This window comes from Hypanus sabinus, chromosome 7 (genome assembly GCF_030144855.1).
Source record: "Hypanus sabinus isolate sHypSab1 chromosome 7, sHypSab1.hap1, whole genome shotgun sequence".
Classification (NCBI taxonomy): Eukaryota; Metazoa; Chordata; class Chondrichthyes; order Myliobatiformes; family Dasyatidae; genus Hypanus; species Hypanus sabinus.
In genome coordinates, this window is record NC_082712.1 from 55,535,706 (window position 1) to 55,560,652 (window position 24,947).

At 39.0% G+C, this 24,947-nt stretch overlaps 1 protein-coding gene across 6 annotated transcripts in view; it reads right to left on the reverse strand.

The window, feature by feature from the left end:
* The window catches only part of LOC132396779 (nuclear factor 1 B-type-like), a 286,826-nt gene extending 263,695 nt beyond the window's left edge, over window positions 1-23,131 (reverse strand). For 2 of the 6 annotated variants that reach the window (XM_059974676.1, XM_059974674.1), the window contains exons 1-2: window positions 19,602-20,227; window positions 13,761-14,292 (exon numbers count right to left, since the gene is read on the reverse strand). In XM_059974676.1, coding sequence (XP_059830659.1) covers window positions 13,761-14,292; window positions 19,602-19,631 — 562 coding nt within the window. In that variant the 5' untranslated portion in view covers window positions 19,632-20,227. Of the gene's footprint in view, window positions 1-13,760; window positions 14,293-19,601; window positions 20,230-22,973 lie in introns of those variants that run through there. The other 4 variants (XM_059974675.1, XM_059974673.1, XM_059974677.1 and 1 more) reach the window with 4 other exon arrangements.
* Between the last annotated feature and the right edge of the window lie 1,816 nt (window positions 23,132-24,947).

The window sequence follows — 24,947 nt, forward strand, 5'->3', positions numbered from 1 at the left end:
GGCATAAAAAAAGTTTGGGAACCTCTGTTCTAGAGATTCAACTGGATAATTCCAACCACAAACACACTGCTGTGAGGATGGGATTTCAGAGTCAGGCACACACAGTAATCTTTAACCCCACATAGTACTAGTGGTCCTAAGATATACCCCTCATTGACTTGTCACTGATTAACAGCTCTGCTGTCAGAGTAGATGCCAGGCCAGGACTGAGAACTTCACTCAATTCAGTTCCCTTCCTTACCACATCTCTTTTGACTGATGACACTACTAAAACAACAACTCCTAAATGAGGGCCTGACTTAACATCTGCCAGAGTCCATGATTCCTCTCCTGATTATCAGCAATCTTCCTCGCAACCATTGATTCCACCTCACTACGAGACTTAAAAATTTCTGCAAAACCAAGGTGCACAAAGGTAAGTAAACAAGGGTCATCTAAACAAAGGTCAATAACTTAAGCCTTAAACATTCTTGATTTGTCACAGTAGGCACATAACTTAAATGGCATTGGCACATCAGGCAACAGCCCAGCATCAAGCCTTCTTGCATCAATAGTATGTGGGACATTGTGTTTCAAAATAAATCCTTTAGCCATGTGATCTTTTAGTTCTATACAAACAGTTCATTGAGTTCTATTATTCCACCACCACTATCAACTTCAAAATTAAATTCTGTAACACAAAGCCGGACATTTGAAGAACTCAGTGAGTTAAGCAGCATCTCTGAAGTCAAAAGACATATGTCGATATTTCAGGTTGAGACCCCGCCTCAGTATACAAAGTTTATTTTCTCTTCTGAGATTCTGTGCACCTCTTACCCTTCCCCGTATACAACGTCTCTCATTGATCCTCCCTCACTGGAACCTCCAGTGCTTTTCATAATCGTATCAGCCACTTTTATTTAAAAACTCTCACTAACCTTCAGGAAGAAGCCAGAAGTCCTTTCAGCTGAGGGATTTCAGAAAGTTAACTACTCCACACCATAGACACTACTGTTTGCCAAAGAGAAAGATGCAATATGTATGAACAAATCCACACTTTACAATTAAAGTACCAGTAAAATGGTAATGCATCTTGTCCAGTTGGAGAAAGTATTCAACTGTGAATCAACTTCTCTGAATTAATTCCTTAATTAGTGCAGGCAAGCTTAATTACAATTTGCATTAAGACCACGGCTCAATTACAGAACTGTGATATTTCTCATCAGATAACAGTACTTCCTGTCATCCAGTCACCAAATCATCAGAGAAACCTATCACCACAATTATGAAATCTCAGACTACATGGAAAGAAGTATTGCTCAGTTTAAGTACTGGAATATCCTGGATTCCACAGAGATCAAACTTGATTCCATTCTTTCAACAGAGACATGCTTTCTTGGAGCGACCTTCTAAGCCAATGGGATTCTGCTAACCCTCTTCTATGTATTTTAATAACTAATCACGAAAATAAACTAATAAGGATAAATACTTTCTGGGTTACCAGATACCACAGATCCTTAAACTAAAGTATGTGCAGTTACCTGAAATTATATATAAGCACAGCAAATATTGTTTGTACAAACATTCTATCTATTGCCTGAATGACAAAATTTTCCAAAACATTATGACTGATTGACCATTTTATATTATTTAGAATATATTACTCAGAACATGCACTGATGTAACATTTGGTTACAAGGATTATATAATTCAAAGTAAATTTATTATCAAAGTACATGTGTGTCACCATATACAACCCTGAAGTTCCTTTACTTGCGGGCAGTCACAGTAAGTAAAGAAACACAATAAAAATAATGAAATATCGCACCCAACACGGTGGCAAGCAACCAATGTGCAAAAACAACAACTACTTATGCAAATATGAAAAGAGAAAAAATAATAAATCAATAAATAAGCAATAACATTGAGAAAATGAGATGAAGAGTCCCTCAAAGTGAGTCCATTTCAGTAAGAAGAGTTCAGCGATGGGACAAGCGAAGTTGAGTGAAGTTATCCCCTCTGGTTCAAGAGCCTGATGGTTGAGGGGCAACGACTGTTTCTGAACCCAGTGGTGTGGGTGCAGAGGCTTCTGTACCTTCTTCCTGATGGCAGCAGCAAGAAGAGATCATGGCCTGGATGGTGGGGGTCCTTGATGATGGATGCTGCTTTCCTGCGACAGTGCCTGGTGACTATGTATTCAATGATGGGGAGGGCTTTACCCGTGATGGACTGGGCCATATCGATTAATTTTTGTTAGATTTTCCATACAAGGGCATTAATGTTTCCATACCAGGCTGTGGTACAACCAGTCAATATACTCTCCACCACACATCTATAGAAGTTTGTCAAACTAATTTGTCTGCCTCTCTCCCAACTCTGGAGTTAATTCATGTTTTTACCCTAAGGTTGGTATGATCAGTTCTCATAAACAGTCTGCTCAAATCGTGATACATCTTCTGGGACTATTTAACTGTACCGGATTCTGAAGCAAAAGATCTAAAATATTCCGAATCCTGGTGCTGTCCTTGACTCAAGGAACACTCACTAATTTGTTCACTTATTCTGACAATGTCCAAAAGAAAGCAAACACTTCAGCAAAATTCTATCAAGCAGTGACAAATGCTCCCAAGGGATGCATGCAATCCACTGCTTGGAGAGTCAGATCAGTGACCCCTGTGTTAGCAATCCTCACACAGAATCGAAGGAAATGATAACACTGCTAACAATGTAAAGGTCAAACGGCTGGCTGCCATTCTGTGCGTCAAACAACAGAGGTCAAGGGCTTCAGGTAACATAAGGCTTCAGGCTGAATGTAGGAATAATCAATCTGCTTTAACAAATCAACTTTAGTCGGCTAAGCTGCACAAGGCACATGGCTTCTCGTTGCGGGGGTCTTGACTTTGAAGCAGGGAGTCAGACAGCAACCCTCATAAATACTGTTCTGAATGTGCCGGAACAAATTAAAGTTGATGTATCTGGGACGCAGGGATGTTGTAGCCTAACCAGTACAAAACAGTGGTTTGAATAGACATCAGTCACTTCCAGGGTCTAATTTGTTGCAGCTTTTCTATAGCATGAGAAAAATTTCTAACACCACACTGTGCCAATGTATTATCATCCTCAATCATAATATTAATATTTGAGTTCAGTAGGTAAAATTTGGTGAATCAAATTTTACAGATGTATTGCTCAACCTAACAGACCTCTAATTCTCAAAATGAAGCAAATGCTTTGGTCAGTCAGTTGTGACACCGACGGCACCAAACACTTGGTGGAGAAAAGAGTGTAAGCACCGGGTGGTTTGAAGAGGACATTCAGAATATGTTCAGAATTATATTCAAAATATAGGCTCTGGTTCCACAGCAGGAGTGCTCATGCTCCCGATATCAGACTACTTACTGGAAATTGCACTAATCGTGTTTGCGGAAGATGTATAATGTATCTGTTCTACCATCAGCACCTACATTTAGCGGGTTTGGCCACTGCCTATCTCTACACACCCCTGGAGATCTGCAGTGAGTTGATGAATATCTTCCAACAGGGCAAAAATTAATCACGTGGACCACAAAGGTATTTCTAATGTTCAATACACAACACATTCTGCCATATATGTTTTTTTCCACCTCCATCAAGGCTCAATTATCAAACTGCAATGCTAATGAATCAAGGATATTCTCAATGTAAACAGAGTCCACTGCAACCCAAATCTCTGCCCCCATTCTCCAGAAATAAAAACATTGTACTGATACAGGTATGAAAAAATATGTAAACAACCAGCTTTTTAAAGTACTTCTCAAATCCACTAACCACAATTGCAAAATTATGTTCAAAGTTTCACATGAATTCTGTGATTTAATTTCCGTCATCATTAATTTATTGAGAGAGGCTGAACAGGGTAGGATGTTATTTTTATTTTGGAGTATGAGAGAACAAAGTGTGATCTTATACTTCTAGGAGAGACATAGATAGAGTGGATGTGCACCAACTTTTTTCCCATGGTTGGGGAAAGAAGAACTAGAAAGCATAGGTTTAAAGTAAGAGAGGAGAGATTTCACAGAAAGCTGAAGAGCAACTTTTTCACCCACAGGGTGGTCAGTATACAGAATGAGCTGCCATAGCAAATATTTGAGGCAGGTATATTAGCAACATTTAAAAGACACTTGGACAAGTACATGGATAGGAAATGTTTAGGGGGATATGGGCCAAATGTGAGCAAATGAGACTAGTGAGATGGGAATCTTGGTCAGCATGGACCAGCTGTGCTGAGGGCTCTGTTTCTATGTTGCAGGGCCCGTTTCTGTGCTCTAGGGCTTGTGTCAATGCTGAAGGACCTGCTTCAATGCTGAAAGGCCTGTTTCTATGCTGTAGGGCCTGTTTCTATACCAAAGGACCTATTTCTATGCTGAATGACCTGTTTCTATGCTCTAGGGCCTGCTTCTATGTTTTTGGGAGCTGTTTCTATGCTGTAGAGAATGTTGGGCCTGATTCTACGTGGAATAAACATGATTCTATAACTTCTGGAGTAATATTAGGAGGGAGATGTTCAAACTTCAAAAAGTAATTCTAAAACTAAAAAAACCTGATATTGTGAAACAGTCATTCAGGTTCAATATCCTCATTAAAGTTAACCAATTTCTAAACATGAACTTGTTTTCACTGCGTGACGTTATTACCACATTTAGCATACAAATTCCAGAAGAAACCATAATATGCCAATCAATCAATTGAAATAAAGACATGATTATAACTTGGTTCTGTCTTTTATACAACAGATTCCTGTTCCCCCATCCTAATTTGTAGCCGCTCCAGTCAACAATAGCCATAGAACCACACAACCCACAAAAGAATTCTGTGATCCCTTGCAAAATGTGTGTTATTTATGGCAGTCTTCACTGCAAAACTGCTAAATAGTGCATTACCATTACTTTGAAGTTTGACTGAACATGTCCTCACCAGACTACTATAATGCACTGCCTGTGGATGTGCATGTTTATATTTTTCTGTGTCTTTAATGCTATGTGCTACTCTGGGTCAGTTTCCACTGCTCCTGTGCATATGACAACAAACTCAACATTGGCCATGACTAGCCACAAGAGATTCTGCAGATGCTGGAAATCCAGAGTAACGTGCACAAGATGCTGGAGGAACTCCGCAGGCCAGGCAGCATCTATGGAGAGGAATAAATAGTTTGCCATTTTGGGCCAAGTCCTTTCATCAGGACTATTCATCAGACCCTTCTGCTGACTGAGACTACAGTCTGTTGTGCTGATCTACTTGTCTCCTGATACGAGAGGAGAACCTGGGAATTTCTACAAAGTGCTTGCTATTAAATTTCAGCAGTATATGTAGCGAGTAAGATGATCAGAACTTAAGTCTACTCTGTATCAGTGTATCTACTCAAACTTTACTAGATTTGGCAAAAGGAACAGTAATCTCTTCAATGCTGAGTCACTCACCACAAGTGCTTAAGGTAAGACGTGACCGCTGTGCAAAACCTCTTACAGCATACAGGAAGCTCTCCAAACACCGCATAGCTGGATGCACAACAGGGTGTCAGGAGGTCATTGAATGACTGGATACCTCTGGAGCAACAAGAATAAGTGTACAAGGTGCTCGCATGAACCCTGGCTACACAGTGCACTACTGTGGACTGCCAATGATGTGACAGGATGACATAACAGACCCTTGTGAAGATAGCTACATCTAAGGAAAGAGTACACTCATACATAAGGAATCCAAAAGATGGAAATCAGCCCTGCAGCCAGGAATGCACCATGTTATCTTCAATGTAATGGAAAAACCCTCCTTCCAAATGAAGAAGTGATAAAAAGCACCCAGCAGGTTATAAAACCAATAACCTTTTCTGTTGCTTTTGATTTCCAGATCAATTAAAATTATTTCTAAAACTATCAACAGGACAGTGCAGTCTGTTGTGCTGATCATCTTGTCTCCTGATAGGAGAGGAGAACCTGAGATTCTTCCAAAGCAGTTGCACAGCCGGCAGCAAATCTGCTTCACAGCATCAGTGTTCCAAGTTCAATCCCGACCAGGGGCTCACTTTGTGTGAAGTGTGCGCCTTCCCCTCCATGGCCCCATGGGTTTCCCCCAGGTGCACTAGCTACCTCAAAATTCCAAAACTATGTAGGTTGAGAGGTCAGTAGGACACTGCAGACTGTGCCTAGTACAGGGGATGAGCAATACAATCTGTGGGGGAGTTGAGGGAAACATGGGGAAGATAAAATTGTATTCATATAAATGATTGCTCGGTAATGATTGCTGAATGGGTGGGCTGAAGGGCCCTGCTTCTATGCTTTGTCACCATAAGACACTGCCCTTAATTACCTTGCATTCACTGTTCAATACCAGACACACATGCAGCAAAGCATTCAACAACCCACTGCTTGAAAAGGCATGCAGGAAGGCTGCAACAGGAACGTAGGTCAAGGCATGACTCATCTCACACACTAAACACAATGTTCTGCATGCTTCCAGATGAAGTAGAGGTGGGGCCACTGGCAGGAAGACTTTCACAGGCTCCAAATCCAGAAAGCAGCGGCTCAAAGCTTTCACCAGAGCCACCAACATCCCCACTGAAGCAACTCCTGGGGGAGAGGAGGATTCCTGACGAAGGGTCTCGGCCCAGAAAGTCAAAAGTGCTTCTCCCTATAGATGCTGCCTGGTCTGCTGTGTTCCACCAGCATTTTGTGTGTGTTGCTTGAATTTCCAGCATCTACAGATTTCCTCATGTTTGCTTTTTAGTCAACACTTACTATTTTACAAAGAAATAGTTCCCAGAGTTAGGTGTATTTTGGACCTGCATAAAAATTTACCTTTTGGCACCGCTTTCAAGTCTGCATTAGTTACCTTTGTCGCTCAAGAACCACCCTTTAAATTAGTGTGAAATGTGGGCTTGACTAGGGATGTCTAGATGTCTGCAGGACTGGTTTGTATTGGTGGAAGAGAGCCAGGCAGAGAGATGCTATCTAGGATATGTCTGCTGGCACTTGCAAAGTGCAACTGAACGTCACAGCCATGAGTACGAGCCAAGTATCCTATGCAAAGATAGACACTGCTCCTCCAATGATCCCAATAACGTCTTCTCTTCCTGCTCCTTATCTAAAGACGTTATCCCTTGGGTTGGACATACAACCAGCCCTCACTGCCGTACATTGTTGTAAAGAGAAGCGCAGACTATCAGCTTCCTACAATTCCTATTGGTGCATACTCTAATTCATTACTTTTTTTCTCTATTATTATGTATTGCATTGTAGTACTGCTGCAAAGTTAACAATTTATGCTGATTATACTAAACCTGATTCTGATTCATCAACACATATAAAATGCATTTTTAATATTTGAGTAGCTTGCTCAATAACAATTCAGTTGTACAACTGGTCTAGGCTTCCAGTTTATCACTTTTTGCCAGCCCTTTCCTCCATGAATGGAGGTGAATAGATAGTGGTACCTGCCGAAGTAATGTTCGGGCACCTGGGTAAAAAATCTTCCTACAGTTGTACAGCAGGCATGAGAACAGGGTGCCTCAATATCCGTGAGTACAATGATGACCCCTGTTCTAATGGGAACAGAGCCACAACCTCTCTGCTCATTTCAACAGTACTCATTGGTGACACAGCTCCTGTTCATGTCAGCACTTGTGGACAAAGCTTCAGGGAACAGCTGAATACACAGTGAAACATGGCCTTAATTGTCTCCCAAAGAGCAGAGACAATAGATCGTGAATTCTTTTCATGGCCACCGAAGCAACATGTCCACCAGGAACATCAGGTAACAAGTTTTGTTCTAGGATTTTTAAGAAGGTGTATGGTGTCTTGGCCTTCATTGGTCAGGGGATTGAGTTCAAGGGCCGTGAGGTAATGTTTCAGCTCTATAAAACCCTGTTTAGACCATATTTGGAATATTGTGTTCAGTTCCAGTCACCTCATTATAGGAAGGATATGGAGGACATGGAGAGAGTACAGAGGAAACTTACTGGGATTCTCCTGGATTGGAGAGTATGTCTTATGAAGACAGGCTGCGCAAGCTAAAGCTTTTACTTTGAGGGGACTTGATAGAAGTGTACAAGATGGTATGAGCCATAGATCGAGTGGACAGAGACTTTTTTCCAAGGGCAGAAATGGCTAATATGAAGGGACATAACTTTAAGGTGATCAGAGGAAAGTATAGGTGAGATATCAGAGGTATTTGTTTTTACACTGAGAGAAGTTGGTGCATGGAACGTGCGCCCAGGTATGGTGGTGGAGGAAGATACATTGGGGACATTTAAGAGACTTTTAGATATGCACATGAATGATAGAATAATGGAGGGCTAAGTAGATGGGAAGGGTTAGATTGATCTCAGAGTAGTTTAAAAGGTCAGCGCAACATTGTGGGCTAAAGGGACCATACTGTGCTGTACTGTTCTGTGTTCTGTGACTGCAATGATCACCACCTTCCACATCAGTCTGAGCCCCAAGAATATAAAATTCTAATCTTCAGGAAATTGAAGCTTTGTCTGTACTCCCTGAGTGCAGGATAGCAACTCCTGCAAGCTGCACCCCTGTTAGCAATCCCCCCCTCTGGCTCGCCATACAAACCTGCAGCAGTAGTTGAGGGTGGGGTGACCTTGTCCCACTCCTTGACACCTGAAGAGCACTTAGCAGGAGAGCTCCCGACTACAATAAACACCTGGAAGGCTCCAAGCTTAGACAAACCAAACAGCAAAGTATTCACAACCTCTCCCAACATTTTGTCCAACCTTTCCTAAAAAAGACACTATCAAAATTCTCAGGAAGAAAACCATTTAAAGAACCTGTAATTGTGAGGCCTATAATATTAACAGAGTGATGAACTTCTCCTCCACCTCCATTCAACACAGACACCAAAGAGATCTGTGGAACTTGGGAAAGCAGGTGTCCAAAATTGTACAAAAACTGTCTGATTGAGTCAGCAGCATTTCAAACACCTGCATTTATTAAGGATGTTTGCTTTCTACTGCCAGATAGAGACAGGTCATTGCAAAAATAGCGACCTTCCTATTGGGGTCCTCACCTTTCAACTGTGGTGCAATTTTAACCCTACCTCATCTTCTCCTCACGGACCTGTCTCACTTGTCAACTCACCCTGACGTGATGGGACTTGGAACTTGCCCCATTCCTATTACCAACACCAAAGTCCCAGGATCACAATGAAAGCAAAAGATACCATGCTGCCCTTGAATGAAAAATTGCAGAGTTTGTGAGCAGCAATTTCGTACTCACGAAGGTCTTCAATGCCAATTACCCAACAAAGAAGAATGCCAGATTGTGATGATTTGCATGTGCATTTTCATCTACGCTCCAAACAAACTGTAAAATTATAATGGTGGGAATCTAAATGTCTGTATGATATAAGGAATAGAGGGGAAGTAATATTGAAACAGGACACATTCACAAAATCCCTTGCTACAGATTAAAATTTATGCTTAGCATTACCGCCCGGATGCTGGCAACCAACATATTTTTTTCAACGGTATCTGCTGAATTTCCCTTCTTCTCAACTAGCCCCGAGATTAAGAACATTGCTCAAAGATTATTACATTGATTTCCCAACTGTGAACGCGAATCAACAATTTCTGGTCAAATCTTGAATTCTATCATTCATTGTACAGATTGGTAAAATTTTAAAATATATATATTTCCAATATTTTTTCAGCCTTATCAAATACTTGAGTGATGTGCTTTCTTTTTTTAAAGAGGGAACACGGTCGATTTTTAAAATTCCACTAGTTGTGACAAGAAACTCCCTCTCTTCCCTAATGTTACTGCATAAGAGATGTTTTGATCCTGTTTCAAACCAAAGTCACCCAGGAAGCTAGCAGGTGTTACCATTGTTATTTCAGACCAATTTGTTAATAGTTGTAGAGTATTGATAAAACTAGGTTCCATTCAATAAATCACACTATGTTGCTCAATGTCTGCAAAACAAACCCTGAAAATGTTAAACTTTGAAAACGGCAGGGGCAAATTAAAATTAAACATAAATGATAAATTAATGTGTGCAGCCAATGTTTATGCATTCTTCATCCTGGGTAATTATGCTAACACTGCATGCTTACATTTAGTTTGAAAGCTCATTTTTAAAGAAGAGAATTTGAAAAAAAAAGCTTTATTTCTTAAAATCACGCTAATTCTGAGGGAAAAAAAGACAACAGCTTAGGAACAGCAACCATCAAAAACTTTTCAGAATCCTTCACTGCATTGCAGATGCCAGCTAGCGAATCAGAGCCACCACACACATACACAATCAGCTTTCGATGCCAAGTTTAGTTCCACTGGCAACCATTATTGGCTCCGCGCATGTGCCTTAATCTCTCTTGGCATGAGAAGAGCAAAATGGTGGCTCGCAAATCAATGGTACGGAGATACAAAAGTGCTTCCGTGCTCAGCAGAATACAATAATTTAAACTAAGAAGGCACTTTTTTTATTAACCGACATCTTGAATCATTACCAACAAATTCAACTTTGCTACCCAATCTTTCAAAAGCACAAAATGCAATTTAGGTTTTCAGATTTCAGTGGCTCATTCTGTGCTTTAGACTGCACTGTCTTTAACAGGCATTTTTCCTCCAACTGCTTCCTTTCCAATCCTGCTACTGAGACAATGCCATTTAAATGAGAAGATTTTGCTAAATTCATGATCATTATTATATCAAGCACAATGTTCTTGTAATAAATATCCTAAATGACAGAGGAAATCGTTGAAACTGCAAATTAGTCAAAAACTATGTACTTTCTGTCTAGTTAGCAAACTTCTGCTTCACTAAAAGCTTATAAAGTGGGCGATTCTTTTGTATAGTTCTCCTTTTAAGGATGCAGAGAAAGGAAGAAAGTTCCTAAAATAATTAAGTTATGTCACAACTTACGAGACAAGTTGAAAATTAGTTTTTCTTTAGCTTAACAGTTTTTATTAATGATCTGAGCTACATTAAGTGAACATCACTAGTGGCTCATTTTCTCCCTCTCATCGCCAGATACCTTAAAATATTGTGATTCCATGTAACTAAAACAAAATTCAAATGCCTTTTACTTTAGTTCTTATATTGTGATTGTTAATGTTTCCATTTTAAAGAAAATAACTGAAAGGCAAACATCATATCAGGGTTCAATAAAAATGGATGTGCATATATAATACAGCTTGTACTGAAGGCGGAGGAAAAACAGGTTCTGTTGTACGGGCATTGTCACCCGGTGTTTCCAAGCTGGTGTTTGATGAGGCTTGCAGTACATGTGGTCAAGCAGGTCAATGTGGTAATGCTAATTTTCCTTCCTTCAAACTTCTCCCCAGATCCTTCTAGGAGGTGCAGCAATGGCTAAAGATCTGATATATCAAAGTAAGTTATCTTGAAAAAATCATTGAGAGAAAGGTAATAAACAGACTTCTGAAACTGCTGTATGTACACAAGTTTCTTTAACAGCATTTATTCCCAGTGACTCTATTTTTAGATTGCTGCACCACGTGCAAACAGATTGTACTCAGACCCACGTATATCTGAGCGTTACTTGTACCTTTATAAAAAATGAAACAGCAACAACCCTGTAATCCTTCGCACTGCACAAGCAGGCAAATTCATTCCACTAATGCAGCATCACCCAAATACAGTCATTGGCACCAGATGAAAATCAGAAATTTTGAACGATAAAATCAGATTTCTAAAATAAAATGCGAAGCACGTGCCAGTTCTACAGTTATTAAATCCAGATTAGTTAGCTTAAGTATTGCTGGCCAACAGAGGATCTTGTACGTTGGTTGCAGCATCCTACCAGCCCAAGATTGTTTAAGTTGGTGATTCGACATTCTGGAGGTTTGTTTACAAGCAAACTGCAAACAACTATTGACAAAAAAAGCAATCAGAAAGCTTATAAATTTGTGATTTATTCTGGTCACACTGATCAAGCATACCCTAAACACACAGATGAATTCTCCATGTCCCTTCTAGCCTGCAACTGCATACTATTATTCAGAATCCTCTTTCGATACGCTGTTTAACCAAGCACAATAAAGTATCATAATGTTATGTTTATTCAATTTGATAATTTTTTTCTAAATTACACCTATTGTTTCTGCATTGTAATGTCTTCAAAAAGGAAAAGTAAAGTCTCAGTAAACGGAAAATATCAACATAATTGCAAGACAGGGCCTCACCTACAGATTAGGAAGGAGAAAAAAATACATCACTGGGGTTTATTTCCATTATTGTGCTAAACTTTGGCAGAATAACAAACAAATAAGCAGACACAACAGAGAAATTATTTGAGGACAGTAATGCATAAAAAAGTACAAATGCCTTCCATGTTACAAAAAAGTCTATTCATTCAGAATGTTTCAAATGATTTCAAACACTGTCATATCTAATTTTACCAACATAATAAACCTTTGCGGGGTGGAATATCTATTACTAGTATGTTCCTTCCTGTACTGTCTAATAAAACCCAGGGAGTCTCCATAAACACTGGCACTACCCGACCACCAAGATTTGAAAAACTTCTGGATTTATTGGACAGATATGACTTGTGCCAGTGGAACAGAATGGTCTGAAAATTGTAAGTGCCAGCAGGCACATCTAGTTGTAGCAGTAATCTCTGTTCCTATTCATGTTTCTTATTGTGTGATCTTAAATCTACATTCTGAAAGACAGACATCCAAGAACTGTTTCAGCTTAAGGTTTTCAAAATTGAACCGGGTCCTGTCTTTGCAAAACTGGAACTACCCACTGACTCTCAAATTAAAACTGGAAACTGCACTGTGCACGGAAGCAAAGAAAAAAAAACTTAGCGACTTAATGAGAAAGTGGTGCTACACACTGTACTTTAAAAGGTAGAAACCCGACAACTTCCACAAGCAGAAGAAGCTTCTGCTTTTATTGGAAAGTGTCTGAACACTGTCGGTCACAAGACTGTGTTGACATGTTTCCCATGGCAACAGCATTTCTATAGTTGATATCAAACAGGCTGCCCACTCTAAAGTAGAAGGGATACAGGTTCATGCCCATTACTTTCCAAATGCCCAATTCCAGTTCTTGCCCAGTAAGCCCAGAGGAAGTTGTAAACAGAGACAGTACTCCGCCCTCACAAGAACAGGCTGTCTGTCAAGCTCAGCAGTGTTACACACTTCCCCTTGGTCAGTTAATGATGGACATTTACAAAGGTCTGGCCTCTCGGCATTAAAATGGGGAAACCTAAAGAAGGGAGAGAGAAAAAGTATCAAAGAAATACTTAAATCGTTTCAAGTTCTCATGTAAGTGAAACTTCAAGGAACATTTTGGGGAAGGAGTCAAATCATATTGTACACTATTGGATGAAAAGTAGCGTTAAGTTCCATATGTTCAAAGAACATTTCAATATTTATGTTAAAAGGACCATGAGGTTACTTGTGGTCATCGTTGCAAATGAATAATATCACTTCATCAATAAGCTGTGACAGCTGATAACTGGTCCCATTTCAACTGTTAAAGTGGGTGAAGAGCTTTCTGCAGAGAATGAACATTTATGAAACTACATGCAAGTAGTGAAAAATAACATCCCATATTTGCCAGATAATTTCTTGCCTATAATCTTACATTTTCCAGGTAAAATTAAGGCTTGAGAAATAATGTAAGCAATACAAATTCTGAAAAGGTTTTGAAATGCCTGAACAAGGTGGTTTCAAAGTGGAAGACAGAATAGTAAAAACACTTCTCAATACATTGAAAAAATTATATTCAGCCAAGGAATAATGGAACCACCCAACGATTATGCCCCCTTACCTTGTTCCTGAGCATAGTAAGCCAAAAACAGATCTAACTCTTTCACCGATACAGTTATGTGATGTGGCTGCACACAGAGCATTGGGTTGGAGCACTGAGGGGATTTGACAAGCCGTTCACCATCAGTACTTTCCAATGGGATGCCTTTAAACAGGATCACCATTACTAGGTCCAGCCGCCACACCTTGTCGGCTTGCCGCAAGCAATCGATTCTCCGCATCTTGCCTTTCTGATCAGGGTTGGACAGGACACAGCAAGGGTGCTTCTTGCCTGTGACTGTGAGCACAAAATCCTCCCGATACTCTTGCCTGATGTCCTTGCGAAGTTTCGCAAGCAACCTCGATGCCCACTTCTGTTTGATTTCTGGCTTCTCACTCAGCAGCTCATCTTTGACTACTCTCTCTTCATCCTTGGACATTCGCTTCTCATGCTTCTTGAAGTATTTACGTTTACGGGCTTGTAAATTGAACCAGGTGTATGCAATTGCACGGACATGTGGAAGAAGTGCTTCAATAAATGGATGGAATTCGTCCTTTAATACAAAAGACACAAGAAAGAAAAGCAGAAAAACGTCAACAACTGTAACAATTTTATTTTGATGACATTATTGATATGATGTATACAAAAAAAGCAATAAAGTTCAATAAAACTGACAGAATTGGGAAGAATGAAAATATATTACTTTATCTCCTTATTGTGGGATGACTAAAGAGCTAAACATCAAGTCAGACAGAGTCTTAACCATTGCTAAATATCCAACAATTGAGAGTGTTCTCAGCAAGGCAACACCTGAATAAAATATAACATTATATCAAGTTTTATTTCCTGTCAAATGACCTGACATTTTTGTAGCTCCATTTTAGTCTGCCTATTAAGTAAACCTTTACACATTCAGTTAATGAAGAGTCATGGAGAAAAGAGGTTGCTGTTGCAAGGAAGTTAGGCTGGAAAAGACATAAGCATATCTGTTAATGGGTCCAGTCATTTTTGCTTTCAGTCTTACATTTTGCACTGTGAGGAACAGATCAAATGCACTCATTGGAAAAGATATAAATTATTAAGTTCACAATATCCATTGATTTGTTATTGCATTCTGTGCAATTATTTTCCAAAAAATTGAAACCACAGCTGCTGTGTGACAATAAAAAATTATAACTTCTGCACTAAGCTTTTTTTTCTTGTGTTTTGCATACTGTAACTGGAATGTCAGTGCAAATTTGCTTAATGTTTTAATTCAAACAGCATTTTCTACCCGGCAGTTCTAATGAACTGTTCTCTTTTTAATACTGTCTTCAGCAGCTTTTTAAATTTTACTTAATTATTTATGCTTTTAATAAATAAGATCTTTACATCATGTAATAATATACTGGCAAATCATATTCACTCAATGATGCGTAACATTTCCACCTCCCAATAAAAGGCTTGAAAATTCCTGGATAATTCTGAACACTATCTTTAGTGAGCAGTTGGCCACATAAATACAATGAATGTAAAATGTAGTAATTTTATTTTGGTAGTTTTTAAAAATTATTATACTATAATAAAAAAGATACCTTCAGTGGTTTTATAAAATATAATAAGACACTAAAGAGTTAAGCCACAAACTTTTCTGCATGAATACCAGCTCTGTTATGAGTAACCACAGCCTGGGATATTAATGCTTCTGCTCCTCATCTCCACTCCCATTGTTCAGTTTCCTAACTATCCATTTACGAAGAATCTTGGATTTGGAACCAGGTGCAAAAATGAAGAAAGTTATTTTGTTCTTTCTAACGTGTAATGCATTTGTAACACCTGTGAAAAAAAATCTTTTGTCAAACTTAGAATTTTTAGCACAAAACTTAGCAACTGCGGAACAACCAAGCAAGCCAATAGCATCAGCTGCGCAGTTCTTTCAGAATCTGAAACTCTAAAACAATGATTCAAAAACCCCAGGCTACCGAAAAGGGAGATCTACTTACCACCTTCCTCTGCATCCCCCCCCTCAGTAATTTAGACGTAGTTTGTCATTTTACTTTAAAACTTGCAAAAATAAATTAGAACTACTTCACTTAACCTTGTTCTGCATCTAAAGTGCTTAATAAAAAACACTCAGACACCAATTTATTCTCATGATTTGTGAAACAGTAGATGGTCATTTCTCCCCACTCTAAAGTTAGATTTTTAAAAATAAATGTGGGATTAAATTGAAAAAAATATTAAAATGATTTCCAAAAGTGCTTTAATTATTTTAACATGCTATAGTCAATTTATTAATTGAAATGTAATTTAATGGATGTTACAAATTTTCTCAGTAAAGTAATAAATATGGGAAATGTATAAGTAAATCTTTACAACATCCGCCATTGTGGCTCATTGCGCTGAAAGAAACAATGCAGCAATGCTACAATTACTGTTCTTTTGGTTTTTCTTTTGATTAATTGACTACCTTAAAATTATACATTGACATTTTTCCTGATAAAAAGGCAACTTCTAAGCATTCTGTCTCACGCAAATTTAAAATTAACTTGAAACAATGTCTCCAACATTTGGCTGAAAAAGCTACAGGAATCAAAGGAAAATCAAGCAAAAATATATTTTGTGGTTTTTTTTAATCCAAGATGACAAACTCTGAATTGGCACGGATTTCTTTCTCAAGCCAAGACAATCTTCCATTTTTTTTTAATGTGCTGATGGCATTTGCCATTCGGCAGGCAAAGTCAAGTCAAGGTAGTTAAACTCAAGTTATTTCATTTGGTCTTATGCCATGGCTCGCCAAAGCGATGGAGAAATCACTTAAACTATAAAATGATCATTTCAAATTAAATCCACATATTTGTTTTGTATATTTACTTATAATTCTTCAAAAATTTCTATTTTCTGCCTTTGAAAATTATATGTTGTATTTTTGCCTTTTTCATTATTTATTTTAAAAATAAGCATTTCTGTTTTTTTTCTCCTTCATTTAACATGCACCCTTTCTCTAAAATTGCCTTTCTTATTTTGAGACATTTAGGCTCTTTGGAACAGGAATCAAATCCGGGCATAAATATTTTTGTCTTTGTTAAAGTCATTGTGTGAAATCATTTCCCTTCAGCCAGTTCAAATGCTACTGTAGTTTTAACTTTTACTTATCTTTAAATTGAAAATTTGCATTTCTTTCATAACACATATTAACAGAAATATTTAAATACTTAGTCTGCTCAATAAGTAAATTTCAAGCTATTTTCAATGGCTGAGACCAACCCTTAACCGCACGGCTATCACTAGACAATTCACAAAGCGCTGTGTAAAACTACACTCCAGTTATATATGAGAAGGAACTAAAACATGAAATATGTAAGATTAAAGAGTCACTGAATATTTATATTTTATCTAATTGTAATATTCTTATAAAGTTCATCAAGCCCCATGGCCAGTACTATATGTAAAGCTAAAAATACTTCAATGATAGACACCATAATGTTAAATATTTGCAATCTTATTCACTATGACTGAAAACTACCACATTTTGTGAAAATTGAAAAACGTGTGATTAAATTGCTGCAATAATGTAAATGGAAGGAAGATTGAAATTATATATAGGTAAATATTAATCATTTAGGTTGATAAATGGTTCATCAATGATTATACCAATTGACAAATATTCATAGGTAACAATGAAAGGTAACTTTTCAATACTGTATAAATGGTCAAACATTTTTCTAATGGATACCAGGTACTACATTTTCAAAATTATGCTGCTAAATTTTTAAGTACTACTTGCTTATTAATATAAACAATGAGCTTCATGAATTGTATTTGGACAAAGCTTTCATTGTCTTAAAAGTGTTGTTAAAAAAACTATTAGAATTCTTAGATTCATCAATTTCTGTTTATTTCTATAACTGCTTTGCACAGTTATTTTGGCACATTTTGTTCCTGAAATATTTTTGACTGCAATTTTGAGCTATGGCATTTTACGGAAAAAAAACCTATCTTAGTAAATCTTTTCAGCACGCCAAACTAAACAGAGAGAAGGAAACACAAAAGTGTTAGCAAAACAACTATGCGACTGTTCTCAATTATGAAAACCACATCATTTTTTCATCTTCAAGCTCAATTCATATACTTAAAGTGTCTTCTTTTATGCCATATCCAGTCATAAAAAATAATTTTGATCAGCGACTCACAAATTAAAAGTACGCATTTGAGTTAATAAGCATGTAAAGAAAATACATATTTTAGTTACTTTAAACATTGAGTTTTACAACTATCATAAAGTTCATGATAAACATTTAAAATCTATAAATAATGGGAATTGTAAGCAAAACTCAAATTTATAGCTCAAAAAATGCCAGTTTTCTTACTTTGCGCATTTTCTACCAACATATTAAAATTCTGTAATATAGCTGATATGGCGTAACAAAGAAACATGATTCTTGAACATTTACATTTGTCATTAGTTTCTTTGCACTTTTGTACTAATTTAACATACCTCTTGTAAAATTAATCCTATTGCCTGCCTAATACTACCCTGTAAACAAAAGTTGACTTTATTGAGAGGACACCTTTACAAATGTCAATCAAAACATGTTTTGCCAATATAATGTTAATGTTTAGAGTAGCTATTTGAAAATTTGATTAAAATTGCATTTCCCGTTCATGTTGAGATATGTTGCCAAATCTATTTCTTCTTTCTATGTTATATATCAATATAGTTTTCTGCATCCACTTAAAAGAGATAAATGTAAAAAGTTTAATTGCAGTGGAAGTTTAAAGCAAGTGAAATAGTTCAAAAACTATTCTGTCTACCATCTCAAGTACAACTTGTTTAATTGCTGGACGGAATTGGTGTGGTTTACATATTTTTTACCTACACTATGCTTTCTTTAACAAGGTTCACAGGGCACATTTACCACCCTATCACTGCAGTTTTCCCACTCAAAAAAGCTTTTCCCATCTTGGATAAGCATCTTTTTCTCCTCAAATCTAAACATAACCTACCCATTTTTACAGAATTATAATGTTTTAAGATAAAAAAATACGTATTTCGACCTCTGCCTTTAAGAAACTTAATTTATAAAATATTAATCCGCAAGTAGATTGCTTCAATGTAGTTAACTACAAATAAAAAATTACTCAGAATATAAAATTCCGAAATTCAAAACCCGAACCCATGCAAAATTGCATTAGATATATTTTATTTCACGTTGCCGGAAAAAAACGACGGACTTGACTTATAAAAGTCCATAAACGACATGAGATTCATTGTGATAAGTCCTTTGTCCGATTACCTTTATGGGCCGTTAAATATATCATGACACGTTTGGAAACTGACTAAAACTAATTAGGAGCTTCAAAAATGAAAGTAACAACAAAAAAAATCCTACCACTGGATCAAATTAATCTTTACAAGTAATCCTGTCACGAAATGTTTCAACGGCGGTATAAAAACTAGAGACACTAGAGGGGTAAGAATGAAATAGAACCAATGGATGGAGTTTGTTTATAAAACAAAACTGCTTTTGTTATGGGCAGGTGACTAAAACGTTTTGTTAAAACACTAACACTGCGTAGTTCTGCGCTGTCTCTCTACAGTGGAAAGTCCTGTGCTTCAGACTGGCGATTTTGGGAAGTGACTATTTGGTATCCGTCCATTCGCTGCCAGGTTTGTACTGAAACTCCACTTGACTGACATTTGCTTTCGCTCGTATGAGACCGATCTCTCTGTATGTTACTGTAATGCTTTACCGAGAGGCTCGGCGCGATCAGCAAACACGTCCCCCCACCCCTGCAAACTGCAACGGGATCTAATGCAACCTTTTCACTCTTACCCCAGTCCTCCCAAAGCAACATGCGCTATTAAAAAAATACAAATACCTGTGTGAGACAGATCGGGGAATACATCATCACGATGCCAAAGAGAGAGAGAGAGAGAGAGACAGAGAGAGAGAGAGAGAAACAAGAAAGGCAAATCCTTGAATAACTCCGGCAGATCTCAGGGAGCGGAGCCTCTGAGTAACGTGTTATCCATTCATATACTTGTCGAATAAAAAGTCTCTGATGTGGAGAAGTCGCAAAGTCTGCTGGTATTCGCGCCTAAAGATGCGATGGCAAGTTTCCCAGAAAAAATCTGGAGTCAAGATTTGTGAATTTTCCAGTGGGATATCCTGAGTCTGTCTGCAGCCAGTGGGATAGTGCAGCAAGCAATGTTGCGAGTGCACGCCAGTCAAGTCCAAGTCCACGCAGAGGCTAGAATAGAAGACGAAACTTTCGATTCAACGCAGTAAAACGTGAGCTGGCTGGAACAGGGACTATGTCCCACGAGTGGCACTAGGATTGGGGGGGAGGGGTGGTGACCAGGTACAAGTGCTGAACGCCCCCTCGCTTCTCAAGCACGGGGGTAAAACAGACCGAATTCAAGCCTCAGGTCCGCTCTGCTGAGCTCACTGATTTCTTTATTTATTACACAAACGCAACCTTCTCTGTCGCCTCCTCCTTCCCTCCCTTCGCCCCCCCCCCTCCACAGACTCCATGCACGCATTCCTATCCACCAACCCTCGATCTTCTCTGCTATTAGGACAAAAGCGTCTCCTTACAACGGGGGGGGGGGGGGGAGTGAATAAAGGGGGGGGGACCCCTCCCGATTCTGTCAAAAGCTGCCGCGCATAGTGTCATTTTAAAAGCGGAAGAATTTGTATAAGTGCTTGCCGTAGACAACAAAATAGAAACATTTCCAGATCGTGAAACCCTAAAATTCAAGGAGTCACTTCATCAGAACAACATCCCCTTAAGTACCATTCGCAAAGATTCACTTAAAATAAAACCAGTCGAAAACGGATCAGAGTGCCCGTCTTTTCACCCACTGCACCTTGCCCAACATCTCGCAATGTAAGTTTGCAAACTTCAAACGTCCCTCAAAACTTGGACACCATCTAACAAGGTGTTCTTAATTGCTTCAGTTTTATTTTAAGTGATTATTTTTATTTGCATTAGATATCCTTGTCAGATTCAGCACTATAATATCCCAACAGGTTAGGGATAATTAGATAATTATAGTTTACTAAGTAGAATGGACTCCCCCAAAAAACATCATTCTTGTGGTTTCGCGTCGTCTTTAGATAATGTTTACAGTATGTTAGCACGGATTCATGTTTTGCACCTATTATCAAACAATAACCTTGTATTTTGCCCCACCTACGGTGAATTCAGTATTTATACACTTAAATAATAATAGGCATAGAGGTAGCGAAACGTTGAAATCAGTATCATTCCAATGATTTATCAGAAAGTGGTGCGTTGTAGGAGTTTGCATGGCACAGCTTGTGCCTTTATGGAATGCACTTTATATCGTTTTTGTCACGGTTATCTCCCCCCTCCAACGTGTCTGGCAATATGGTATTTTCCCATCCTCTTAACTAGTCACTTTCTCTCGTATATTACTGCCCTCAATACTCGGGGTAGAAGGCCGTCGTCTTCCCTTTCCCTTTGGAGACTGACGCAAGTCACGAAGCCCAAACTCAAAATCTGAATTAAAATCCGGACCTGCGTTTAATATTATTTCCAAATAAGAGTTAATTTCAGTAGTCATATGCGGAAATCTAACACACGAAAGTGTCGTTCTTCTAAATTAGTCTAATTCCAATTTGGATAGGCGCAAGTTTTGTTTTGTTTGTATTTGGCGCCCTTTTGAATTATTGCAACATGTTATATTACTAACTACTTTGTGGGAAGTCAATATTTTTTAAAGGTTACCTAAACTTCATGCAGTCCTTACATTGCTCTGCACGTAAACCAGATTCCAACCTTCTTTCAAGTCAATTAAGTAGCCACCGTTCATACTGTGGAATTTTCATTGAAAACCTGGCCCGCTGCAATAATTATTAACAAAGAAAATGTATCTAATGTTTTCTTTTTTCCCCGGAAAAAATTGCACCTGTTTAAATATCTAGGTAGCAAGCGCTCCATAGTAAGATGACAGTGTTTTAAAATCGTGCCAACCACAGTATTAATAATATTGCGAGCAATAGTTCACTGAATCCTCCGCAGATCTTGCTTTTGTGTGCTCTACGGTTCCGCATTTGTATTTCTGCAGAGAGGAGGAGGAAGGAAATATGCAGTAAAAACTCCGCCAGTTTTGTATGGCTCCTCAAATGTTTCTTCCTCTGGTTAAAGGGGAGAAAGGATGTGTAAGTCTACAGGTATTGAACAGAAGCATGGAGAAAATGACGGTAAACTTTAAACACATCATTCCATCATTGCAAAGTATAAGGTTGACATAATGCAGTTGAAACAGCGCTTTTGCTCCCTGTTCGCTAATATTTCTGCTCGCCCCCGTTTTAGGGGGAAAAAGTTACTGGGTGTGCGCGAAGTTGCGGAGTGCATTCGTTTCAGAAAGTCGAAGAAAGCGGACTTCGCCCTCCCCTCGCTCTTCACCAATCGTCCCCCCCCCCCCCCCCCCCACACACACACACGTCTTCCTGCCGCCTTTCCTCTGCCGCTTGGTGCGGTGCAGAGTCAGAAGTTGCCGAGTTCCTGGTCTGATCTCTCAAGTTCAATGGCAGCCGGTGAGAAGTTGCCCTGACTCGAAGCTCTGTGCATTCCGATCACGCCACATCAGCATGCCGTGTCAAACACCGAACTCTCTCCCTCCCCCGTCGCCAATCAAACACTCTATTAATAAAGGCAGTCCGCCGGTGCGCGCTAGGGACATGGTGGAGATGTTTATAAATGTATTATAAAAATACGGAGACCCGAAGGAAAAATCCAGAAGGAAAATAGCAAACAGGACGCGTAAAACATTATAATTAAAAATAATACGAGACCAAAATCTAAGAGGGGCAAGGCAGTGAATGAAAGAATCAGACTGCAGTGTCTGATTTAAATTTTTCGTCTGATTTCAGCCAACATAATGCGACCATCAATCTCAGATTCTCTTGGAGCTGTCGCGCAGAGGCAGAGGAAGAGAGAGAAAAAAACTAAAAGTAGGGAAATTTGCCAAGCTCAGCGCTTTTTGGATACAACCACTACTGATTCATTACTGACATTACAAAAAAACAAATCTGATAGCGGTGTGACCTACATCGAAAAAGCTGGTGATTGCGGACAAAAACAATCCAATAGTATCGTCAAAAAATAATAAAATAATTGCAAAGTGAAATCAGCATTTAAATAATCTGCAGCTCGGCGACCAGTACACAACCTGAGCAAATAATAACAAGGAAAAATATTAACATATTTGTTGTAACGTACCATTGCAATGTTGCAATAAAGTATACTGATTTGCAGTTTGCCTACAACGGTTTATAGCGTCACAATTCTCCTCAAGTTCAAATTGAGCTTCTGTAAAACTGCCAAAAGGCTTTTCCCCCTTGTTTCTCTTGAAGTGGCCTTTGCAAACCGGAAGCGAAACCTCGGCTTTTAAAAAAAAAGCGGCAAAGTCAAAGTCAGGCAGTTTGTCCTTGCCAAATCTATGCAAACCACCCCCCTTCCCAAATCCCTTTCTGTCTCCCCCTCCCCGCCTTCTGCTGGAATGCTGGACTTGGCTGTGAGTTTGACTCGGTGCCAAGAGAATGGGCGGTCCATCGGTAGCCCTCCCCCTCCCTCTGCCCGTGTTTACATCCCTCCGCTTGGCATGTCTTTCCACACCGGGAAAGGGGCCGGGGTTCAAATTCTCTTCCACAGCCACACCCCCACCAACCCGCCCCCATCTCTTGAGTTTATGTAACCCACCTTCCTCATTGCGCTACCTTCGGTCTCCCTAATCCTATTTAATTTATTTTTCTCTATTTTCTCCCCAACTTTACTTTAAATCTCTTTATTCGTAACCCTCCTTTAGTTTTTTTTTTACCCGTTTACTAATATTGTAATTTATTTTGTCGCCCAGTTCTTTTGGCTCTTTGTTTCAATGTAGGTTTTCTCGTTTATGTTTTTTCCTCAGCAGACCCCCCCACCTCCTCTTCCATTCGCCACCCCCCCCCCCGCCCGATTGACAAACTGCTGGCGAGGTTAGGGGTGGGTGAGGAGGAGGGTGTAAAGCACCCGCGCAACTCACAGCGGCGCTTCTCTTTCTCTCTCAGACACACACATTCCCATAGCAGCAACTTCTCCCCGTGTTACTACAGCCCATATCTGCAGACCAATGAGCAGCAGTCACCCTGGTACTCCCGCAGCTGGTCACTGCCTCCGCCGATTCGCTCGAATGCTGCTTCAGAGTCTGTAAAAGCAACACAGTGCGTGTGTGTGAGGGAAGACCAGCCGGCAAGCACGGGGTGGGGGGTGTCGAGAAAACCGTTCTGTAGTGCGCAGGATTCTTTATAAGAGTCATTCCCGATGACTGTCATACTTGCTTTCTGTGGTTGGAAGCGGGTGCAATCCAATTTGTTCCAACCCACGCAATCTCGGTTTCTGGCACAATCAGACAAAAAACAAAGCTGGGAGTTCAACTTGCAAGAATCCTACATCAAGACCCTAATCCGTGCCGCTGCCAGTATAACAAAAGTTTCACCTATTGCTTCTTCGGCAAGATCACTCACTAGTAAAGAAGAGCCGAGGAAGATAGTGTAGAGAAATGGTGCATTTTGTGCTAACAATGAACCGGTCGATGAAGTTTTTTTTTCAAAATAATCACCCTAAATATATAATCCCAAAGGCAGTTAAAGGTCGTCTACATATTCTACATTCTCCTACATACCAATTCCAAAGGATAATTTGCTTAGATAAGATATGTATAAAACTGAACAGTTTTAGACTTTAGATGTTTCAAGGGCATCTATGTATACAATAAATCCTTTAGAATGCAGAAACCATTGTATTATATCAGGCTGCATGAGCCTTGCAAGTTTACAGTCTCGTCTTGGAAAGATCAAAATACAAACCCACAATTTATTTTTGAAAAGTTGCAAACCCTATCTTTCTGTCACACTTATTTTAGTATAGCTAGTCTGGCAGAAGATTGTACTAATGCAAAACTTTTGGAATGTTAGCCTGTTCCTAAGTGACCTCAAAATCCATCTTCAATGGATTTTGTTCAATAATAGAAGTAAGCCCTTTACTTAAAACTCACTCTAACATTCAACAACATCATCCTGAATTGTCTACTTCAGCTTAATTTTTTCTCCATATCACTTGATTTCTCCAGTATCTAGAAAACATCTGTCTTGGTTGTTAAAACAATTGATGGCAAAGTCTCCACAACCCTCAAAGTTCAGGCTCTTAGTTCTAGAC